Source organism: Tenebrio molitor, chromosome 3 (genome assembly GCF_963966145.1).
Source record: "Tenebrio molitor chromosome 3, icTenMoli1.1, whole genome shotgun sequence".
Classification (NCBI taxonomy): Eukaryota; Metazoa; Arthropoda; class Insecta; order Coleoptera; family Tenebrionidae; genus Tenebrio; species Tenebrio molitor.
The window spans coordinates 7,814,610-7,835,396 of record NC_091048.1 but is presented as its reverse complement, the minus strand read 5'-3'; the positions used below and the strand labels follow the sequence as shown (position 1 = coordinate 7,835,396).

Sequence of the window (20,787 nt, the reverse complement as noted above, 5' to 3'; positions counted from 1 at the left end):
CGCACCGAGACAGGACCGGCTCTAGGCCTCAATAAAGCAAGCGTGGGTATGAATAATCACTCTGGTAGAGATATTGAGTCTCGATAAACTTTCACCTTTTTGGTTGTATCCACATAAAAAATATATTGCTAATCATAATGGAAAATCTCTCTGAAAAAACAATGTGTAGGGAACTTCACTGTACCGTTCTTTTTCTACAAATTATATTAAATTTGAAATTTTTTTCAGGTGAAAATTCACTTGGAGGGAATTATGTTAGTGGATTCTGTAGTATTTAAAATCTATTTTGTTCGACACTGTCAGAATTTGAGAATTTTCTCCTGCGTGAACGGATTTTGATAAATGTCACAACTTGTCAAAACGAAACGTCAAGCTAATTTTAAAGATTTTAAGCGATTTGTAGCCTTTAAGAGGCTTATCGGCCAAACAATCGTTCTATTCAACTCGTCCGTGTGTAAATTGGGCTTTTTATGGCATGAGTGGGCCAGTTTAAAACGGGAGTGAAACGAATAAACTACTATTATCTACGACTCATACGTTCATTTGAATGGCATCATGGCATACTTTACAGCACTCGTGTAATAAAATGACAGTTTACGGAAAGTTCGGCTGTATTTTATTCTGAAAACGTATTCTGCGGTGAAATACTACTGTTAATTATTAGCGATGCCACTTTTGGTTTGTGTAAGTGGACTGTACTTTAGTGAAGCAAACTACAAGTAAACTTTGTTAAGTTTTGGAAGCATCTGTTCATAATGTCTTTTACACAATATGAATTTACCTCCGATATTGTAGAGCAAATGACCAAATATGAAAATATAGTCAATGAAATAATTAACTGTTAGTTTATTTCTGTACAATCTAAGACAAAAATATTTAATTTGTAGTTTATTTTTATTAAAAAAAAACTTACAAATGCTACAATAATTTTGTATAAATAAAACATAAAAGCGGCGAGATGAAGCGACCAAAAGTTAGGACTGATTTTAAAAATTAAATTTAAAAGAAAAAAACGAATCTCGTTCAAGCAAAAATGGTTAATAAAAGTACTGATGGTTAGAAAAAGAGTTGTTTTAAGTGATACTATACAAGAAATATTTTTGCCACGATAAAATAATCGTTGCTAAAGGTAATAGTTTTACGATATAAGTATCGTAACAGCTTACATTACAAGATGTCCAAGTGCTTCATTGAACAATCATCGAACATCGTAGTATAAAGTTACGATACGAATATCATATAAGGTTTAATCTACTATCAATTTATTATTGCAAGGAATAATTATTATTACGTGAAAAAAAATAATATTACACAAACTAAAGTAGATTAGAGGCATTTTTTTAAATTTATGTGAAGCTTCTGTCTCCACTGCGAAAATACTGACGAAGAAATTATTTCCTCAGCAACAGATTTGGCCTGCAACTTTGATATCAGTGAGATCACGTAAAACCACAAACATTGTACATTATACATAGTTTACTTTTTCACACTTGTGCGGTAAAGTATGTCACTACGACATTCACATGAATGGCATAAAGTGTAACATTATGTAATGATCGTTCGAGTTACAAATGCATCGAATGTCACTGTTTTCCGATTTTCGTTCATTTCTCAGCGTAAAAACAACTGATCTATTTTCTCTGATTGTAGAGATATTTGAAAATCTCGGTCAGTTCGTGAGGTTGTGACATTTTTCAAATGAATATTCAACAATTCGTCTTAAGCGACTTATAATGTTTATGAAGAAAGATGGCAGCTTCGTCTGACAAAAATGTAACCTTTATTCTACCCGAAAGGTTGTCTATTGTGAAACAAAATCATTAACAGAAACAACCAACACTAAAACACGTATACTCGTACATACAGGGTGATTTTGAAAGTTGTGCAGATATTTTAATAACGAGCTACTGGCTTCATGTAGAACTCGGAAAAAATATTTAAAAAATTCTGTCAAAAAATAAAATGACATTAATTTTTTGAGCTCGGAAAAAATATTTAAAAAATTCTATGTCAAAAAATAAAATGACATTAATTTTTTGAGCTATAATTTTTTTAAATTGCTTTTAGTTTTCTACGTTGTCCTACAACCTCGCAGGTAAAATATTTTAAAAATACACCCTGTATATCATGTTTATATAACATGTACGTCAATGCGAAGTAACCTATAGGAAATATGCTTTAAAACAAGGAAACCGCATTGCTGTACGTTTTATAAAAGATGATATACAGGGTGTATTTTTAAAATGTGCCGAAATTTTACCTACGGGGTTGTAGGACAACGTAGAAAACTAAAAGCAATTAAAAAAAATTGCAGCTCAAAAAATAAATATCATTATCATTTTATTTTTTGACATAGAATTTTTTAAACATTTTTCCCAGTTCTGCATGAAGCGAGTAGGTGGTGATTGAAATATCTGCACAACTTTCAAAATCACCCTATATATCATGCGTTCAAATGAAAACCTGGACTGAGGAGGGGTTGAAAAAAGTAAACCATTTGGAACAATGTAAAGTTTGAATTTCCCGCCGTTCGACACGAATGACATTGGTTATGTTTAATGGGCACATAATTGACATGCTTGTTTTTAGCAAAAGGTGCCCTTCGATATTTGCTTCGAGAATAGGAATCTATTTTTAATGTAAAACATTGCAAAGAAAGAAGAAAAAAAACAAAGAATTTTTTGTTTATAAATTTCAGGTTAGCTGAAAACAATTGACGGTTTCCAATGCCTTCCTAGTCCAGGATTTCATTTGAACGCCCCATACACGAAATAATTTGGAAGATGGGGTAATTTAGCCAACTAGTGCGAAGAATTTGAAACTGCATAACAAGGCTAGTTAGATAATACCTTTATTCTATCCAACGCTGTTGGTCTTACCAACTATAATGTATGTATCTACTTAAAGCACAAACTTCAGCTCGTTTACCTCATTTCACATTTTGCTACGTTGCAATGATGTTCTTTAGACTTGCTGAGTATACCTTTTTTTATTTTCTAAAACACTACACTGGTAGCTGATAGGGTAAACACCAGATCAATATTTCTCATCAGATATTCACACAAAAATAACCAAGATCGAAATCTGTCGCAAGAATTAATTTTCACAATGGAATCCGGACGCACACAATTACCTTTCAGCATATCTTGTAGGTCTTGAAAATCTCTCTTGGAGCCACCGTACGAACCGCCGTCGTTCTGCAATATATCAGGCCTATGTTGTAAGTCGCTAGTACTGAAATCTACGGTGACCGAAGCCGATGCGGTCGCCAGCGGACCGACACCTTTTATTTTCGGTCTCGCGCTAGTTCTACATTCTTCAGCTAACAAAAGAGTGACTTGGAGGAGATCACCGTTACCTTCACCCACGGCGATGACGCGTGGATGATGGGAGGCTACCATTGGCGCGAAAGCGACTACTTCCGGATCGAGACTCTCCACCACTAGGTGGTAGTCTGTGTCCGCGATGTCTCTCAGTGGAGTTCTGTTGCCGTCCGAGAACTCCAGTTCGATGTCTAACAGACCCTCCTGCAGAACACACCGACGCTCAGACACAAAAATCACCTTTACCCCCAACATTTTGTCGAAACGTTATGCTACGTTTCCACATGCAAAGATTACTGGCGCCAGAAATATGCCAGTTTAGTGGCACCACTTAATGTTTCCAGTTTTCAACGTTGGCTCTGCATCAAGAGCTCTACAAAATGCAAAAAAAAAGAAGCGAAAGCGAAATTTCGATTCACCAACTGGCTCCTTTTTCATCGAGCCCAGTTTACTGGCGCGGAGGACATTGGCGTCAATCAGTACACCACTGGTTTTCATTTTACTGGCGTGACGATTAGTGGTGCCAGCTCAGTGGCGCCAATAGTCCTTGCATGTGGGAACCATCCTTTAGTCCAGGACTACGACTTGGGAGCTGTCCGTTTGACACAAAGGCAACTTTCGTCGGTTGAATTTTAAATGTTTTCTGCCCTTAACATCTTCACCCCCTGAATCGATAAGCACTCACCTGATACTGGGCCGTCAGCTTCCTCGTGACACTCGTTTCGGCGATATACCCATTCTCTATCGAGCTATCAGGCGAAATGTTGAGCTGCAGCCCCGAAACGACTTGAACTAAAAGCCGCGACAGCCCCACTTTGTCATTTCCCACTCTTATCTCCTTCGCCCCTATGACACGTCCCGTGATAGGGGAAAGAACTTGCACTTCGGTCCGTCCCATGCTGCGTCCCTGGAGGATCCTGCCGTGGAGGCTCGCGATCCTCGGATCGCTCACCCTCAACAGCGGCAACACCAGATCGGTCACCCTCAACCAGGTCCTCCTGTTGATCAGGTAGCTGATCCTTCCGGAGTCGTGGTCGACGGCCATGAAGTGGGCGTAGACGTCGACGGGACTCTGCTGGTAGCGAAGCCGACAAGTGGGTTTCTCCACCACGTTGCCTAAATCGTCCGGGGGGTTGGACCCTCCCCAGCTGCTGCTGTACGAGCGCTTCTTGCGTCTGGATTTCGTACCGCTGGAAAAATTCAACGGTCGGTGAAGGTTTAACGAGTCGGGGAGTGACTACCTCGGGTGGTAGTCGGGCACCCTCCAGGACTTCAGTTGGGAGAGTCTGGTGTCGGACACTTGGAGGTCCAGTGGAAACTCGGGCATCCACACGGTGAAGCGGGCCAGGCCAATGTAAGTTCCGTATTTGACGAGAACTGAACCGTTAACGGAACCGCGAGCTTCGCTCCCGTCAACGTAGACCGAACTGCACGATGATGACACCTGGGGGTGAAAATAAAATATGCAAATTGAAAAAATTCAAATTGCGAGGTTTGCTCCATACAGAATTATTTATTTGCAAAAAATTATTGGACGCGATGCGGTGACCTAGTTTTTTTTTTTATTCTGCATACATTGGAATGTCAGTTTTGCACATTTCACAATAAATAACAGATGATAAGCGTAATTTAAATGATTTTGCAAATTTAAATTAATGCAGTCACGGGTGTATGCCAAGCGGAATGGATGAATTAAGTAATAATTCATAAATTGCCAATACTGTCTCGTCATAGTGAATTATTAATTATCACTAGGGAGCAATTTATAATTACGGATTAGAGTTTCTTGCTAATTAGCTTTTTTTTATAAAATTGATGGTACTGTTTTAAAACTCTTACTAAACACACATTTGTTTCGACATCATAAAGTAATTCGATAAAGTATAAAAGAAAAATATTTATTGTTTTCTCAGTCGTATTTTTCCCAAGGGAAATATAGTAATAAAAAAATCCATAAATACAGCGAAACTGGTATGTAGTTTAGTTTATCTATTTTTTGATACATTTTGACACATATGTTAAGGATAAATCAATTATTTTCACATCTGTTAAAACAGAATACATATTGACAAATTGTAAGAAATGTTTATAGGATATCTTACATTCTCTCTCGTACATTTCAATTTTTTTAAATAACTTTTAAACCGACGTGTTTTCAAAAATTTTTTGTGCTTGCTGTTATGGATTTATGTTACATACGACATTTCATGAACAATTCTGCGTTAGGATATGTACTGTCGCGAACAAAAAAAAACTGGTCGTCAAAATCATGCTTTGACAGAATGGAAAATGCTCCATTGTAAAACGGTCGTAAATATCATAACCTATCATCATGTTGTATGACATTAATTGTCACTTTGTTGACATGGGACAATCAGGCAGGGACATTTTTTTGATTTGTGACAATCTAACCACATTTTGAAATGACATTGACAATCAGAATTTTTTGCTCGTGAGAATGAAATGTACGGTCGGTGGACAAATAAAACTGGGACACTTAAAATTTAATCTGTGTAAATCAGACCATTCAATTGTCAATATATTTGTTAGTGTCTATATAATATGTCATACCAAAGTGAACCTATTTGTGATAAAGCCGAAATTAAACAATGCAAATTTGTAAATTTTGACTTATGTGATTGTCATTTTTGTCCCAGTTTTATTTGTCCACCGACTGTACCTACCAAAAAATGAACAAAGGAAAAAGAGACGGCAGGAAAATATAATGAAAAAGTAAAAAAAAGTTGGACTGCTCCATCAAGTATTTTTTCTCACCCGATCTTTTCCATTTAACATCAATTTCTTTACACTAATTTAATGTACTATTACGATCATAAAATTTTGGACATCAAACTTCTGTCACATTAAAAAAATTACTCTAAATCATGCTTTATTGAAACTGTCACATGAAAGATGAAATTGTTGTCAATTTGACAACGGTTTAAAATATAATTTTTTTAATATGCGAGTACATTTGGGTATTTGTTTTATATTTTTTATTATTATTAATTAAAACCTAGTTCTATTCCATTTGTCTGATTTTTACAACTTTTTGAATATTTTCTCGATAAATCTGACATTCACATTTTCAAAATTGACACAATCAAAATTGAGGTTATTTATTATTATGTATTACATAAGGGTCGTTTTAGAATGTATGACAGCACGATGACATTAGTGTCCAAAATTTTTTGATCGCAATAGTACCGTGCCGATTAATATAATTCCTCGATAATCGCGTAGGTAATCATTATTATATCGGGTGTTCATTTAAATTAATCTTCAAAGTTGAAGAGTCGATTGCGAACGCACCACTTATCAGTCTACAGAGAAAAAACAGAAACAACGCCAAAAGTATGGTTAGATTTAATTAGCTGATACGTGAGCTATAATCCGTGGTTCAAACTACATAATAGAATACCTGCTTGGATTCCTGATTTAATTTTTAAATACCAAAACACAATGAATGCTTTGTAAAATATATTTTGAGTTGCATTTTTACCTGGCCAGGCTCTTCATCTTACGTGAATAATCGTGTATAATCATTGGTGTCATACATTTTATAAATTCTTATTTTGTGATTCATATTTTTTATATGTACAATCCTTATCGTTTTGAATGTCGCATTTCATGAGCTTTATTATTGTATTTCCCGACACTGTCAAAGCTAGGGATGCACGAAATGCCATGCCATGGTGTTCTGGAAAAATCTATTTTTTGCATATCGTAATGAAAGTGGAACTTTTTTACACGCAAAATCATAGTGAAAGTAGCACTTTTTTACACGAAAAATCGTAGTGAAAGTAGTACTTTTTTGCATCATTTTATTCCATCACCTTGGAGATGATTGTCAAAGCATACCAATTTTTTTTTTTGTAATTTTTCATAAATCCTTTTAGACCAAATTTCTGACCTTTTTTCGATATGCAAAAAAATAGTGTGCACACCACGTTATGAAAGTCTCTTTTTTTCACTTATTTGCTTGATCAACTCGGACTATGCCCTCGTTAATCAATCTGCAAATTCGTGAAAAAAAATAGGTATAACTTTCATAACTACATAGTTGTACAAATAAGTATTTCTTCTCTATGCAGTTTTGCGCGTTCATTTTCAAAAAAAGGGCCACATTAAGTATGTATTAACTTTTGCGTTTGTTCTCAGTATCTTGTCTTTTTTCCGCTTATTTCAACTCATATTAAACTCACACAACTTTTTATGAATTTAATCCTTTTGTTGATTTTTTAATAAACTAGGCAAAAATGAATAAGGAATTTCACAATTTTTCTTGGAAAGCAAAATAATTGCCCCAATCCTCCCACGTATTCTTCAACACAAAATAAATTTAAAATGTTACAAGTACTTGAAACATTACATTTAATGTGTATATTAATATATTTCTAACACATTTCATTACAAATTTTAAACTGTATTTAAAAAAAATTCAAAAAAGGAAAAATTCCCTATTCATTTTTGCCTAGTTTATTTATGTCATTTCACTAAAGAAAAAGCGAGAACGGAAATCGTGATGTCATCCCAAAATGGTAAAACAATGAACTATAAAGAAAATTTAAATTTTAAATTTTGATTTAAACATTTTGTTTGGAAAATTTTCCATTCGGATTCACTATCGACTGGATTACAAATCATGTCTGAAGGCACAAATAGATGTGCATCTAAAATTTATTTTAAAAGCAGAGCAAAACAATTTTTTAGAAATTATACACATTTAATGGTGCTCCAATTTCTATTCATCGATGAAAGATGTTTTTAAATGTCTTGAGTGGCATGATGCTCGATTAGTTTACAATTTTTATCATTTTGTACAATTTTAGATAATTTATACGTTACGAAAATGTGGAAAAAAGTACTTTCATGTAGGCATTTCATTTTCATTAAATCACCATGTCTAATGTAAAGTTGAGCAAAGGGAAGAATAAATTAGATTCATATACTCACGAGCCTTCTGCAGTTATTCTTAAAAATGATCAGTGTGTTAATAATTTTTTTGTAATTTGCCTCCATTTTGATTCTCTAATAGACATATTAACGAACGCGACGTCATCATCTGGGATGTCCTTATAGCCATTATTTCACGGAACATTTTACGAAAATTTTTAGGTTGGCAAAGCTTGATCCGTCATGCGTGTCAGTTTAAATTACAAAATGTGCAAAGAATTATTTATCAGGATTTATCAGGCAACAAATTCGCGACCGTATTTTTGGCAATTTCACGTATTTCAGCGGGCGTACATGAAAGATTATCTTCCATATTCGTGTTTTGCGACAGAATTTCGATAAAACAAAAGGCGACTCTGAAGACTTGATCAAATTTTCACTTTTAAAATTAAGACATTACCAACCGCCACAAAAATCCCTGAATCGAGGAAAGTAAACATTTTTGTTTAAAAACGGCTTAAAAAAGGCAAATTCAAAAAATAGTATAAAAAACTCGTTTCATAAGACCTTGAAGCACTCATTCTTTAAAATAACTCGTGGCTACGCCACTCGTTTTTTAATCTTGAATTCGTGCTTTAAGACTGGTCTTACGAAACTTGTCTTTTAATATACTATTAAACTTTTCAATTATAATATATCAGGTGATTTCAAAATATCACCACTATCCGCCTGTGACTTTTTTGGCAGAAAAGGACGCATTGCTCAGATAGAACAGGTTTAATATATTGTACTTTGAATTGCCTAAGGCCACCCTACATTTCCGTGATAATTTTTACGTAACATAATCTTATTTCTGCTGCCTTTTCTGTTTTAAAGTTCGTTTCGCCATAATGGTGCATAAGGTTTCACCATATTTTCGAGAATTTCATGAAGAATTTTTTGATGTTGCTGTAGTTGAGATGAGTTATTGGTAAAATCATTCCGTGAAACCGGCAGCATTAAGAGAAAATCAGCAAGTGGCAGACCAACCCTGACGCTGTTGAAAACGTGAGACAAGTAATGGGTGATAATCCCCATACATCATAAGTGGACTTATCACACAGCACATGTCAGAAAATTATTAAGAAAGACCTTGGGCATCTATAAAACGCAGTTGTTCCCAGAACTTCAGCCACCAGATTATGAAAAGAGAATGACTTATTGTCACTGGTCCACTCCAACAATGAACGATCGAAAATAAAAAAAATCGAGAAGGCTGTGATTAATGTGCTTCAGCTGGTAACACGTAAAAATTTAATTCAAATGTCATTACAGTAGTAATTGTCATTATTAATAATTGACTATTAAAATTTGCTATTACGATATGTTCAATTTAGAGCAAAACATTTTCATTGTGCAGTGTTACTTCAGAAATGGAGAAAGAAGAGAACGGCGAATGGTCCTATTCGACACCTCGAGTTTTTGAGCAATTTCAACAAAAGTTTCCGGACTTTCAAGGCACTTACCAACAACTTGCCCAGAAAGTCTACAAATGGGTAAACATGTTTTTGGTAATAGGTAGTGTTCTGCATTAAAATGGCGGTGGACGACCGACAAAAAGAACAGCTGAAAATATTGAAGAGGTTGAACAAAAAATTGCAGAGACCTCATATAAATCCATCCGGGGATTAGCCCAAGAAACTAACCTAGCATTTGGTACAGCTTATTCTTAAAAAAGATTTGCACTTTTTTCCCTATCGTGTGTCTGTTGTGCATGAAATTAAACCCCTTGACAATAAAAGCCCCCACAACGTATCCTTTCTGAATATTGATCGTTAAATCGATTTATAAACAAGCGGCGTGCTCACCGCTGAATAAAGGCGCGGGAGTTTTAAATCTCATTGTTTCATTGCACTAGCTGAGGAAATTCTTTTACAACCGACAGGTCACACATAATTCACACCTTTATGATAATCAAAATTTCAACGTTCTCAAAATCACTAACCTAACTTTTAAGACTGACATGTGATAATTGAAATCTTAACGAATTGCCAAATGAAATTTTTGGTCAGACCCCCTCTATTTTTTTTTTCGATCTCACGGTACTTCTTCAGCGATGAAGCTTGGTTTCATTTCTCAAGATATGTGAGCTCATAAAATATGCAGATGTGGAGTGCAGAAAATCCCTACTTTTTTCAAGAATTGCCATTACACCTTCAAAAAATTTTAGTATGGGCCACCAATTCGCGAAGACGTTTAATTCGTTTTCTTTGAAGAGTAAGAGTGCAACGGAATTTTATGACGATCGTCTGATTCGCTTCCATAAACAACACATCCACTTCGATCGACTGATTTGACATTACTGGATTATTTTTTTAGTTTTTTTTTTAACTGAATTGTAATTTACAAAAATGTTCCGTTGACCCGAGTTCTTGGGTCGCACTGCAATTCAACTTTAATGGGGGCACCTGTGGTGCACAGAGTTCACGTACCTTTAACACACTGTCGTCTTCGGAATGACACGACGCCTGGAACGTGACGTCGGCAGCTTTTCCCGCTTGAGAAACTATAAAAACCTTCATTGCCTGAGAGACCTGGCGACCTGTTAAAACCGCCGTGTTTAGTACTTCCCAGTTCTGCAACAATAAAATGCAACAATAACTACTGTGCAGCGATTCCTCCTGCAAGAAAGCAAAAAGAGAGAAGGGAAAAAGAGCGCGCACACATACGAGACGACACAATCCTCAGACGTCTTCTCTAAATTACACGAGTCGGGAATTTAGTCCCGTCTGCTCGACATTATGTCTTTTCCACGTCTAAATTTGTTCCCCGGTCCTGTAAGCTTTAGTATTCAGTCATTGTGAGGTTTTTTTCCCTTACGGCCGCCTTCTAATATCATAAATCTAACGAAATTGCTTTCGGTGAGTGCCAACCGTCAGTCTTGTCTCATTCCGACTTGATAATCCTTAATTTTGACGGGGCTATTGCATCATTAAAGCGGCCGAAATTGGGCGTGAATCTTTTTTTCCTCGTCGTCGGATAAACAGAAGAACCCCGCGTGAAATGGCACGTGATTAATTCGATCCGAATTCGGATTCGTTTCTGGGACCGGATATGAAAATAGATCGACGCCGCCATTTAACCAGAAAATGATACTTGGCGGATTTGCTGCTCACGTACGAATAATATCGCGAGGCGCTTCTGTTCCTTCGTCGGCACCAACCAATCAATCGAGGAAATAAAGTGGATTTACATGTGAGGATGCGGCCCCGCAAATGCCGAACACGATCATATCCAGAAAAGACCATATTTTTCTTGCAGATAGCAGAAGTTGCGACTAAAAGGAGATAACTCAGGGACGAGGCGAATTTTTCACCAAATGCATACCCGACAAGTTATTTATTCGAACAAAGTCTGTCGAAGACTTACATATTTTTCAGGATTATAATTTACTGTGAATCTGTGACAAAATCCTCACATACTTATGTGTATTGAATTTTTGACATTTATGGTAAAATGTTTTCTTTCTACGGTCATTAGATTGAAGCAATTTTGGCTTTAGAAGCGTGTCAAATTTAATATTTTTCTAATTAGAGATTGTCACAGACAAAAAGTGTAATTTTAAGGTAACTGCAGGAAGAGAAAAATAAATAAATGAGTTCATATTCGATGTTTTTTTTTGTGATCTGTTTGGAGATAAAATAGTATAGATCATTCAGAGTAGAAAGTCTTAGTCCCGATCTTCAATCTCTGGGCTTAGCACAAAAATACCCACTTCTACTCTTTATCATACAACGTGTAACAGAAATAAGTACATTAATTTTAACTGGTAATAGAACTCGTCAAAAGGAACAACTTTTCTATCTACCATTTTGCCGAAAAACGATGTTTAATTCCAAAAAAAAAGGAGAGATTTTTCACTAAAATAACCCTATGCCACTAAATACTGCAATGGCTAATTGAGATCAGCGCTAATATGAAAAAAACATCCATTTTCATCCAGAAAACGTGTTTTAACGCCGAAATCGAAATTCAAATAAATCTACCCGTATAGCAAAAAATCCACTTCGTAAGAATCTAGTTGTTTCACGTTTTTAGGTAGCTTAGTTTTGGAGATATGAACGGTTTTAGGAAAATTTTTCCTATTTTTTTAAGCCACTACGTAACTTTTTTCGCCAAAATGGCAGAGAGAAAAGTTGTTCCTTTTGATGAGTTCTATTACCAGTTAAAATTAATGTACTTATTTCAGAAACACCCTGTATAATCTACTATTTTTACGCGTGGGACTACGACGTTCGCTGAGCTATGAGAGTAATGCATGTAGTAAGACATGTTCCAAAAATAACTATTTTAGAATTTGCGTCTCTAATAGGTCTATTATTGTATTCAATTTGGAGTCGTTTACGGCTATCTATTACAGCACTCGTGGTTTAATAGATCACTAACAAAGTTTTTATCAATATTTCAGTGTATTATTGTCATTTACACCAAAAAACTTCCAATATTAATGTTCAAACTCTACTTTTTAACATATGTTGCAGATGTAGTTGCATCCGTTACTTTGAATTACCAATTAATACAAAATTCTCTAGAATTTGAAAATTTAATTTTTTTATTTAAAAATTAAAACAAGGGTGCAAATTCTAAAAAATAACATAAATAACTCGTTTTATAAGGGCATTGGTGCACTCGTCCCATAGAAAACTCCCCTACGGTTCGTTTTCTACACTTGAGACTCGTGCGCCAAATCAACCCTTATAAAACTCGTTCTTTAATATACTAATTATGCCTTTCTGTTAACTATTATTCACACCATGAATGAAAAACAAAAATTTGTACATACATTGATAAAAAAATATTAAGTATTCCCTAATCAAAATCGGTATGTATTTTTTTTTTGCAATGTAACCTGATATTGAATTTCAATGTACTAGAAAAACGTCCAGGAGAAGATATTTTCCATCAAGACATATAATACTTAACCGCAACACATCTCCTGAAACAGACCGTTCCAGGGTGAGCAACGTAGAGTTATTGGAAAATTTTCTTTATAGCACAAGACTGACGTTTTGTGTATTTTATTAAGAAACAATGACTTGCAGTTTCTTAAAATCGTAGTCACTTTAACAAAAATCCAAATTATCTGAAGATGCTTGAACGTTCTGCTTCCACCAATGGAGATGGTTTGCTAAAACGTTATTCTAGTCTGGGGAAAGTGATTTTTAAAGATTAACATTTTGTAAAATAAATGGCTGGGTTTTAAAAAATTCTAAAATGTTGATGCGATCGCACCTGAGCTTACGTTATAATAATTGCCTGAACATGTTTTATAAATGGACTCTCGTAAATCAGAGTCATCCTCTTGTTGTTCCATTTTCATAACAGAATATTGTCAATATTGGGGAACAATGAAGCTTTAGCCTACATAAATAACGCAGTCATAATAGACCTTAGACTGACTATACACATCGAACACTACTGTTTTCTAGTTATTATTATTATTTTTAAGACTGCAAATTTTGTCTCGTCCTTTGTAAAGTATATGACTGATCTGTTATAAATAAAAAATGAAATATTTTTTTTATTACAAAGCAATCTATCATGATGTTTGGAGTGACGTAATTATAACTTGGACTTTATTTTGTAATGGTATCTTTGGTATCTTTGATCATTTTAGAATAAAAATCTTCTCTGCATATTTCCAAAGAGATGCAATTGTATTTTTTTTACTAAAATGAATTGCTAAGATCAAATGTAAATTCCAAATTGGTTTCTAGTGTACAACAATATCAATCAATATATTATTATTAATTCTTCACTTCACCTTTGGAAAAATGTTCCTTCAGAAATGTGTTTCACTTTCATTCTTCTTATTTTCAAGACGCCTTTAGCATTTTCTCTCTTCTTACTTGACACCATCTTTCATCCCTCCATTTGTTAAATGCATATTTTCATTAGTCCCAATTGTGTGCATCTCTAATAATAATTCAGCAAATCCTTCAAGTTGTATGGTTTTAATCTTTTCACTAATATTATTATCAGACCCTTCAGATAACTTTTATTGAAGTTCCTAATCAACTCCATGAAATGTAAGCGTTTGGCAAGTGTGAAGTCTGGTTAGTTTCCAATCAGGTGATTGGGATCTTCTTGATGTCTTCGTGTTCGCATACGCTTGGCGAACCCTTGAGATTGACTGCATATTGATTTACCACCAACGATTATTAACTCGTCCCATAGGACAGGACAATATTCGTGTCCAATACTGTCGGTACAATCTATATCGGGTGAAAACTGTTAGTATTAGAACAGCGGTCGTTCTTTCTTCAAAAAACTGTAAAGTTTATATCGCACAAAAACATTTTCACTTACTCTTTCATTTCAGTTGATGAGCGAAGTGTCAAATTAGGGTTTAGAAAAATGTAAAAAAAATATTCGATTAAAAAAAGATCAATATGTAAAAAATGTTTATATTAAAGACTTCTACTGGTGATTAAATTTATCAGGTGGACTTCCATAACACCCTGTATAACGAGTGTTCAAAAAAATTTTGGTCAAGCAGGCCGTGGCTTTTTTTTTTTTAAACAATTTCCAAACGTCGATCGTGTTTAGTTTTTAGTTGACAAATCCTTGAGATGTATAACCTGATTTCGATTATATCGGATGTTCATTAAAATTTCTCGTCAAAGTTGGCGTTGAAGAGTCGACTGTGAACACGTGCACTCGTCAGTTTGCTGATTTAAAAAACCAACAACACCAAAAGTGAGGTTAGATTTAAACAGCCGATCAGAGTTGTAATCCGTGGTCAGTTCACAATCGACTCTTCAACGCCAACTTTGACGTGAAATTTTAATGAACACTCGATACCTTCATTTGTTGTGATAAATGACAAATTCAAGTTCTCCGTTCATTTTATTTGATTTCCCTAACTGTTTCAACGGTTTCAAATTCATATTGATGGTCGTCCATTTCCACTCTTTCGTTCTACCCTCAAAAATAAGCTGAAACCATTACCAAAAAATTTTCGGATATAGTAAATACCACAAATGTCTGAGAAATATTAGTTTAATAAAAATGGAAAAGTAAGAATCGACTTTTTTGGTAGAATTTAATATTCTGTATTTGCCACATTTTGTAGATGAACTTTGGACATGTAAAAGAAAAGAAAATCAGGCACAATGATTAGTTGAAAGACATAACCAAACTTTGACGTAAACTTCACATTAATTTTTGTTTCAGAGAATCACAATTTACATTGAATTGCCGTCATATTGAGCCAATTAATTGAAGCCAACAAGATTAAATTACGGTAATTACACTAAATCCATCAACTTTAATTACTTAGAATATTATCCTCTGCGTCTCAACTGGCACATTTAAAGCGATTCCTTGATTTAAATTTTCTTCATCAACGTTATATTGTACGAGAAGCTAGAGAACGATGAGCACTAATAGATAATAGTAAATTTAATAGCGCTGTTACCTGCATTTAATGTCTTCTTCCAATTTGGGGGGATACCACAAATATTGTTTGACGTTACATTAATTTGAGTAAAATGATGCTGAAGTTATGATTGGAACACCCTACGTACTTCACGTTTTCAAAATTAGGCAAAGTATTTTTTTAAATGAGCTTACTACTTAAAGGCCTAAATAGTTATTTGTATATCAAGGATGCGAAATCGTACTTTGACGAACCGAGAGAAAAATTGTCGCCAAGGCCGCTTTGCGGCCGAGGCAAACAATCTCAAGATCGTCAAAGGATTTCGTAGCCAAGGTGTACATAACATTTTGTGTGCAACCCGAAAATTTGTAATTATAAAATGAATAAGTAAAATTTCCTTCAGTGTCAATAAAAATAAAGTCAGCCTACATGTCGCCATGGAAACGACATGAATAAAACAATTCACTTTGAGAAAAATTGCAAAAATGTCCCAAGAAAATTACGATGTTTCAGTTCCGTGTACTAATCCAGAGTTAAAAAAATATTACTTTTACGGCCGTCGTCAAGGCAACGGCTGCGAAATTCAATTTCGCGGCCTGTTGTACGCACGCGAAGTGCTCATTTCGCGTACGGTTGCACACAAATTTTTTTTTACACTTCCACTCCTACATAAAAAGGCTTTGAAGATAGAAATCACATATATTTATCAAATATCTAAACATGTAGATTTAAAGTAGCGACCACGGTTTGAGAATCGTCAACAATAAAACAATAATCTTACACATATTAAAATGCTAACAATATTGTTAAATCTTTAAAAATATGCAAGAAGAGGCACTAGAAAGTTTGTTGGAGTCGACAAAAATTTAAAACCGATTCTCCTTGGGTGAAAAAACTTGAAAACGAGAGGAAAACTTTTATGAAAGAGAAAAGTTTAAGCATTTTGTTTAACTTGCAAAAAAGTTTATTGGACCCAACATTTCCAGATAGCGGTTAATAACAGGAAAATGGACAACAATATGAAATAATATTCATTAACTTGTATCAACAGTTGCACTAAATGCAGTTCAAAAAGTGCAATTTTAAACCGCACGTACTGAACGATTTTCAATTAGCAAATTGCATTTTTTCTGGAATTGGTTCTTAAAAGACATTTTGTCTTTGGCTAGTGCACAAGAAATTGTCACATTGGTGGAAAAGTACAATTGCATAACTGCACGATTCAAGTACAAAATAAATACAATATGTTTTATCTTGAACGTATTTTCGTAGTGTTTCAGATAAAGTTTCAAGACCACCAAGAGAGAAACATTTCGAAAGTTGTATAATTTACACTAACTGTCTCTGCACGGGGTAATGTTACTCGACAGGTTTGGTAAAAACGTAAAAAAACGTTTGTTTCTATCGAAAATTCATCGACGTTTAGGTTTTTAAAAAGTTGCAAATAACATCACGCCATCGTGCTTCACCATTAATAGTTGACGAGCGAAGCTCTCTTTGTCGCTTCAATGTTGTCGATGCAAACAGAGCGAGCGCCGCTTTATAACCGTTCCAGGAAGACCGATTTTATGAAACCTCCACTTTTTATTTATTCTTTCACGAAAGATACTCTCCGGGAATATTGTAAATATAATTCCATAGTAGCGAGCGTACGGTGGCGTCCGGCCAGTCGTATATATCCAATATCGAAACCCAATATTTCACCTATCGGGCACCACAATAAGAAGGAAGCAGCACATCCCTTCCGATTCCCATTTGTTCCCATCCGAGACCGAAAAAGCTCGAAAATTCGTTTTTGCACGGTTTACTACGCACCCGATCCCTACGTCGAATCGGGCCGCACAAAAGGATACAAAATCGATCTGCAAAGTGAATTTTCGATAGGAAAAACGCGGATGCGACGGTTTCACCCACACCTACACCATTTCCGCTTTCGTAAAATGGCGTTCCGGAGACGGTTCACTCTTGATATTAAAGATCGGTAAGAAATACAGGTCGTGAGTCGGGATTAGCAGAAGTGCCGTTTCGAGTGAACTTGAAGAATGGCTTGTCAAGGGTCACAAGACGTACAACGTTCTTTTTGCGAATTTATAACCTTAGCTGGATCGAACTTGCCACGGCCCAGTCACTGTACGATTATTTCCCCCGCACCTGTTAACCGATTCTGTCATTTACAATCAATGAGATATTCAACATTTATGTGAAAAAATACCGAATAATGCGGGACCAAAATGTCATTTGTATTCATTCATCTCTTTAAAACCAGTACATTTTCTTCCAAATCTTTTATATAAAATTTAAAATACCATCAGGAACAACATATTAGTTTTTTAAAAAAGGTAGTCTTTAGTGGGGATAAATGTTTAAAGTTGGCTCCAGTTAAACATTATTCAAACTTCAACAAGACTTGCTAGTACTTGATTAACCTTAATTAACAGGTGGTTACCTAACAACGTAGAGTGTTTTCATTTTAATCGGACGTATTACCTACAAGTTGATTATCCTTCATCCCCTTTAACAACTTTTGCTATTACAATATCAACCATCAAACTTTCGCCTTCTACTAATTGAGTTTTTAACTTGGGAAAATAAAACAGAGCAATTATTTGTTTCCTTGGTTCAGCTAAATAAACAGTTTCTGATATAATTAAGCTCGATCGAGACGTATACTATACGGGAACAGTCTAGAAAGGGGAAGAAAACACACCGCCATGACGCTTTGTAACCTGGTAACTGGAATACCTCAAGAATCTGCTTGAAGGAAAATTTAAGCTTCAAAGTTGAGTTTTTCACTGATCAGAATAAACGTAAGTATATGAAAATGTCGCATGTTATTGGCCTCTTCACTGGTGAAAATTTTTGTAGATAGCAATGATAATTCAATCATTGAAATTGCAGAACACAATAAGGTCATTCGAAAGAGAATTTGCAATGATGACACAGTCCGACATAAATTTAGGGCTTGATTCATTATAGCTGACATGTGAAAACCGTCAAATATCATGATTTAGAATTAATAAATATAAATACCGTTTGATGTGACATATAGTAGATTATACTAGGTGTCTTAAAATTATCGTATTCCGAGTTGGGGGCTTAGTAGGGGACATCCTGTTGACCAAGTAAAAATGTAAAAAAAAATTGCTGTCCCTTTGAAAAAAATATCAAAGTTGCCAATATTTGTTCAAAAGTACCTGATTAATTTATTTTTTCGAGATAAAGCTTTTTTTTCAAGAAATGTCATCATTTATATTTTAATATTTTACATAATCATCCTCACCATATTTCAAAATGAATGTCGACCATTTATATTTTTTATTTGAAGAAAACATGATGAAAAGTTTGAACTTTCAGACACATATATCTTTGTAAAGACCCCCCCTATATTTTTTATTTTATTTTTTCGAGGTTCCTGAGATTTTTCCCTACAAGACCCCCGGCTTGGAATACGTTAATTTTGCGACACCCTCTATCATTAAGAGTAGAAGTGAGTCTTTTGGTGCTAGGCCCAGAGATTGAAGACCGAGGCGTAGTCAAGGTCGCAACTGGGCGAATCGAATTGATTTTTTTTAAATTTAAATTTGAAGTATATTTGCAGTCACGTGATAACTTTTGTCAGTCATTCTTTTAGTCTTTAGACAAGCAGAGCCGATCGTAATCAAAGTTTTGCCAAATCAATGAACAAAAATAATGATTCTATGTTGCAAAACTTCCTGGTAAATACTGTACGTTATACAAATATTCTGGTAATTTCTCCACAAATAAAGCGTTTTCTTGTTTATAACGGCGCAACCACCGTCAAATCAGCGCTCGAGTGTTTAATAGTTAACAGAGAATAATGGCAAACAATTGAGCACGTCGTAAAAGCTAATTTGCTCGTCAAGTGAAATTGCACCTGGCGTGGTTATGATTTCAATGACTTCATTACAGTTTATGTAACATATATTAAGCGAATTATTTTGTTTTTGATAAAGCTTCCAGTTCCATTGCTGCTTGTTTAGTTTGCATTTGCATTGTGTCTCGTCTGTTCGCACTGAGGATTTAACATCTCCTTGGGAACTTCAAACGAATTAACGGATTATAAATTTAAATCTTTGCGACTTGCTCTCAGAATAAAATACGAAGTAACAAGGCATAAAGTTGCCAGTTTTATTAATGTTAAATAAGACGGCTGTGCGACTTTCAAACAAAAATCTTGGATTTCTCAAATGTAATCGTTTCATAATTAACAAATCCGTTGAAATTATTATGATGACTCTTCTTTGATGGATTTCATCAACAGTGAAATGTTATGTTTTGTCAAGTTTTATTATGAGGTTATTAAAGAAAAGTATGTAATTTCAAAGGAAGCCCTGCAAAAATGATGATTTCTGTCATAAGATGTTAAAACATATTTGCAAAAAAAAAATACCTTTATATATATAAAAAAAAAAGATAAATACTGCTACTACAGGTTATTATAAATGATTGTAGTCGAAGCAGGCCATGTCCATGATGTGAAATTTTTGCCGCTTTCAGTGAACTATCAATTTTTGTGGCTTTCAGTGAACTATCAATTTTTGTGGCTGTTACTGTCATTTTTTAGGTACAAAGAGCGGTGGTAGGATTTTATTTTATTTTTTTAAAATTAACGATTGAATCAATTCAACTTCTGTGTGTGAAAAGTGTGTACCTACTCACTTATTCACATCATTTTAATGTCTTTTATGTGGAGCGGCAACCATAAATTTTACCTCCAGTTTTTACGCCTACTCGGACTACAATCATTTAGAATAACCCTGTATATTATTCTAATATTAACAACAATTAAATGAACATATACTCGTACAAATCGTAATTTGTGTATTGAATTTTTCTACAAAACTTGATAGACCATTAACTGCATCCTAAGGGTACAGACTGTTTATTCATTTAATTAAGAGTTTCATTGCAGACAAATTGAAATCCATATTACATTTGTATTGTCTAGGGTCTAGGTAGAGAAGTTTATAGAAAAGTAAGAAGAAATTGAAATAAAGGAGTTAGAATTTCTATGTTATACCAGAGAAAAACATTCAACAGAAAAATTTGCCAGGAAATGAGCGGGATTTCCTCAAGCAAAAATCCTCCGGGATTTCCTCTACCCAACCCTCGCCCACGCACGGGAAC

At 34.8% G+C, this 20,787-nt stretch overlaps 1 protein-coding gene across 1 annotated transcript in view; it reads right to left on the bottom strand.

Annotated features, from left to right (window-relative positions):
* The window catches only part of dtn (transmembrane protein 132C dtn), a 177,823-nt gene that overhangs the window by 14,148 nt on the left and 142,888 nt on the right, over positions 1-20,787 (bottom strand). Inside the window, 4 exon segments of the mRNA XM_069040843.1 lie at positions 3,134-3,527; positions 4,009-4,513; positions 4,565-4,767; positions 10,691-10,834. Of these exon segments, the coding sequence (XP_068896944.1) occupies positions 3,134-3,527; positions 4,009-4,513; positions 4,565-4,767; positions 10,691-10,834 (1,246 nt within the window).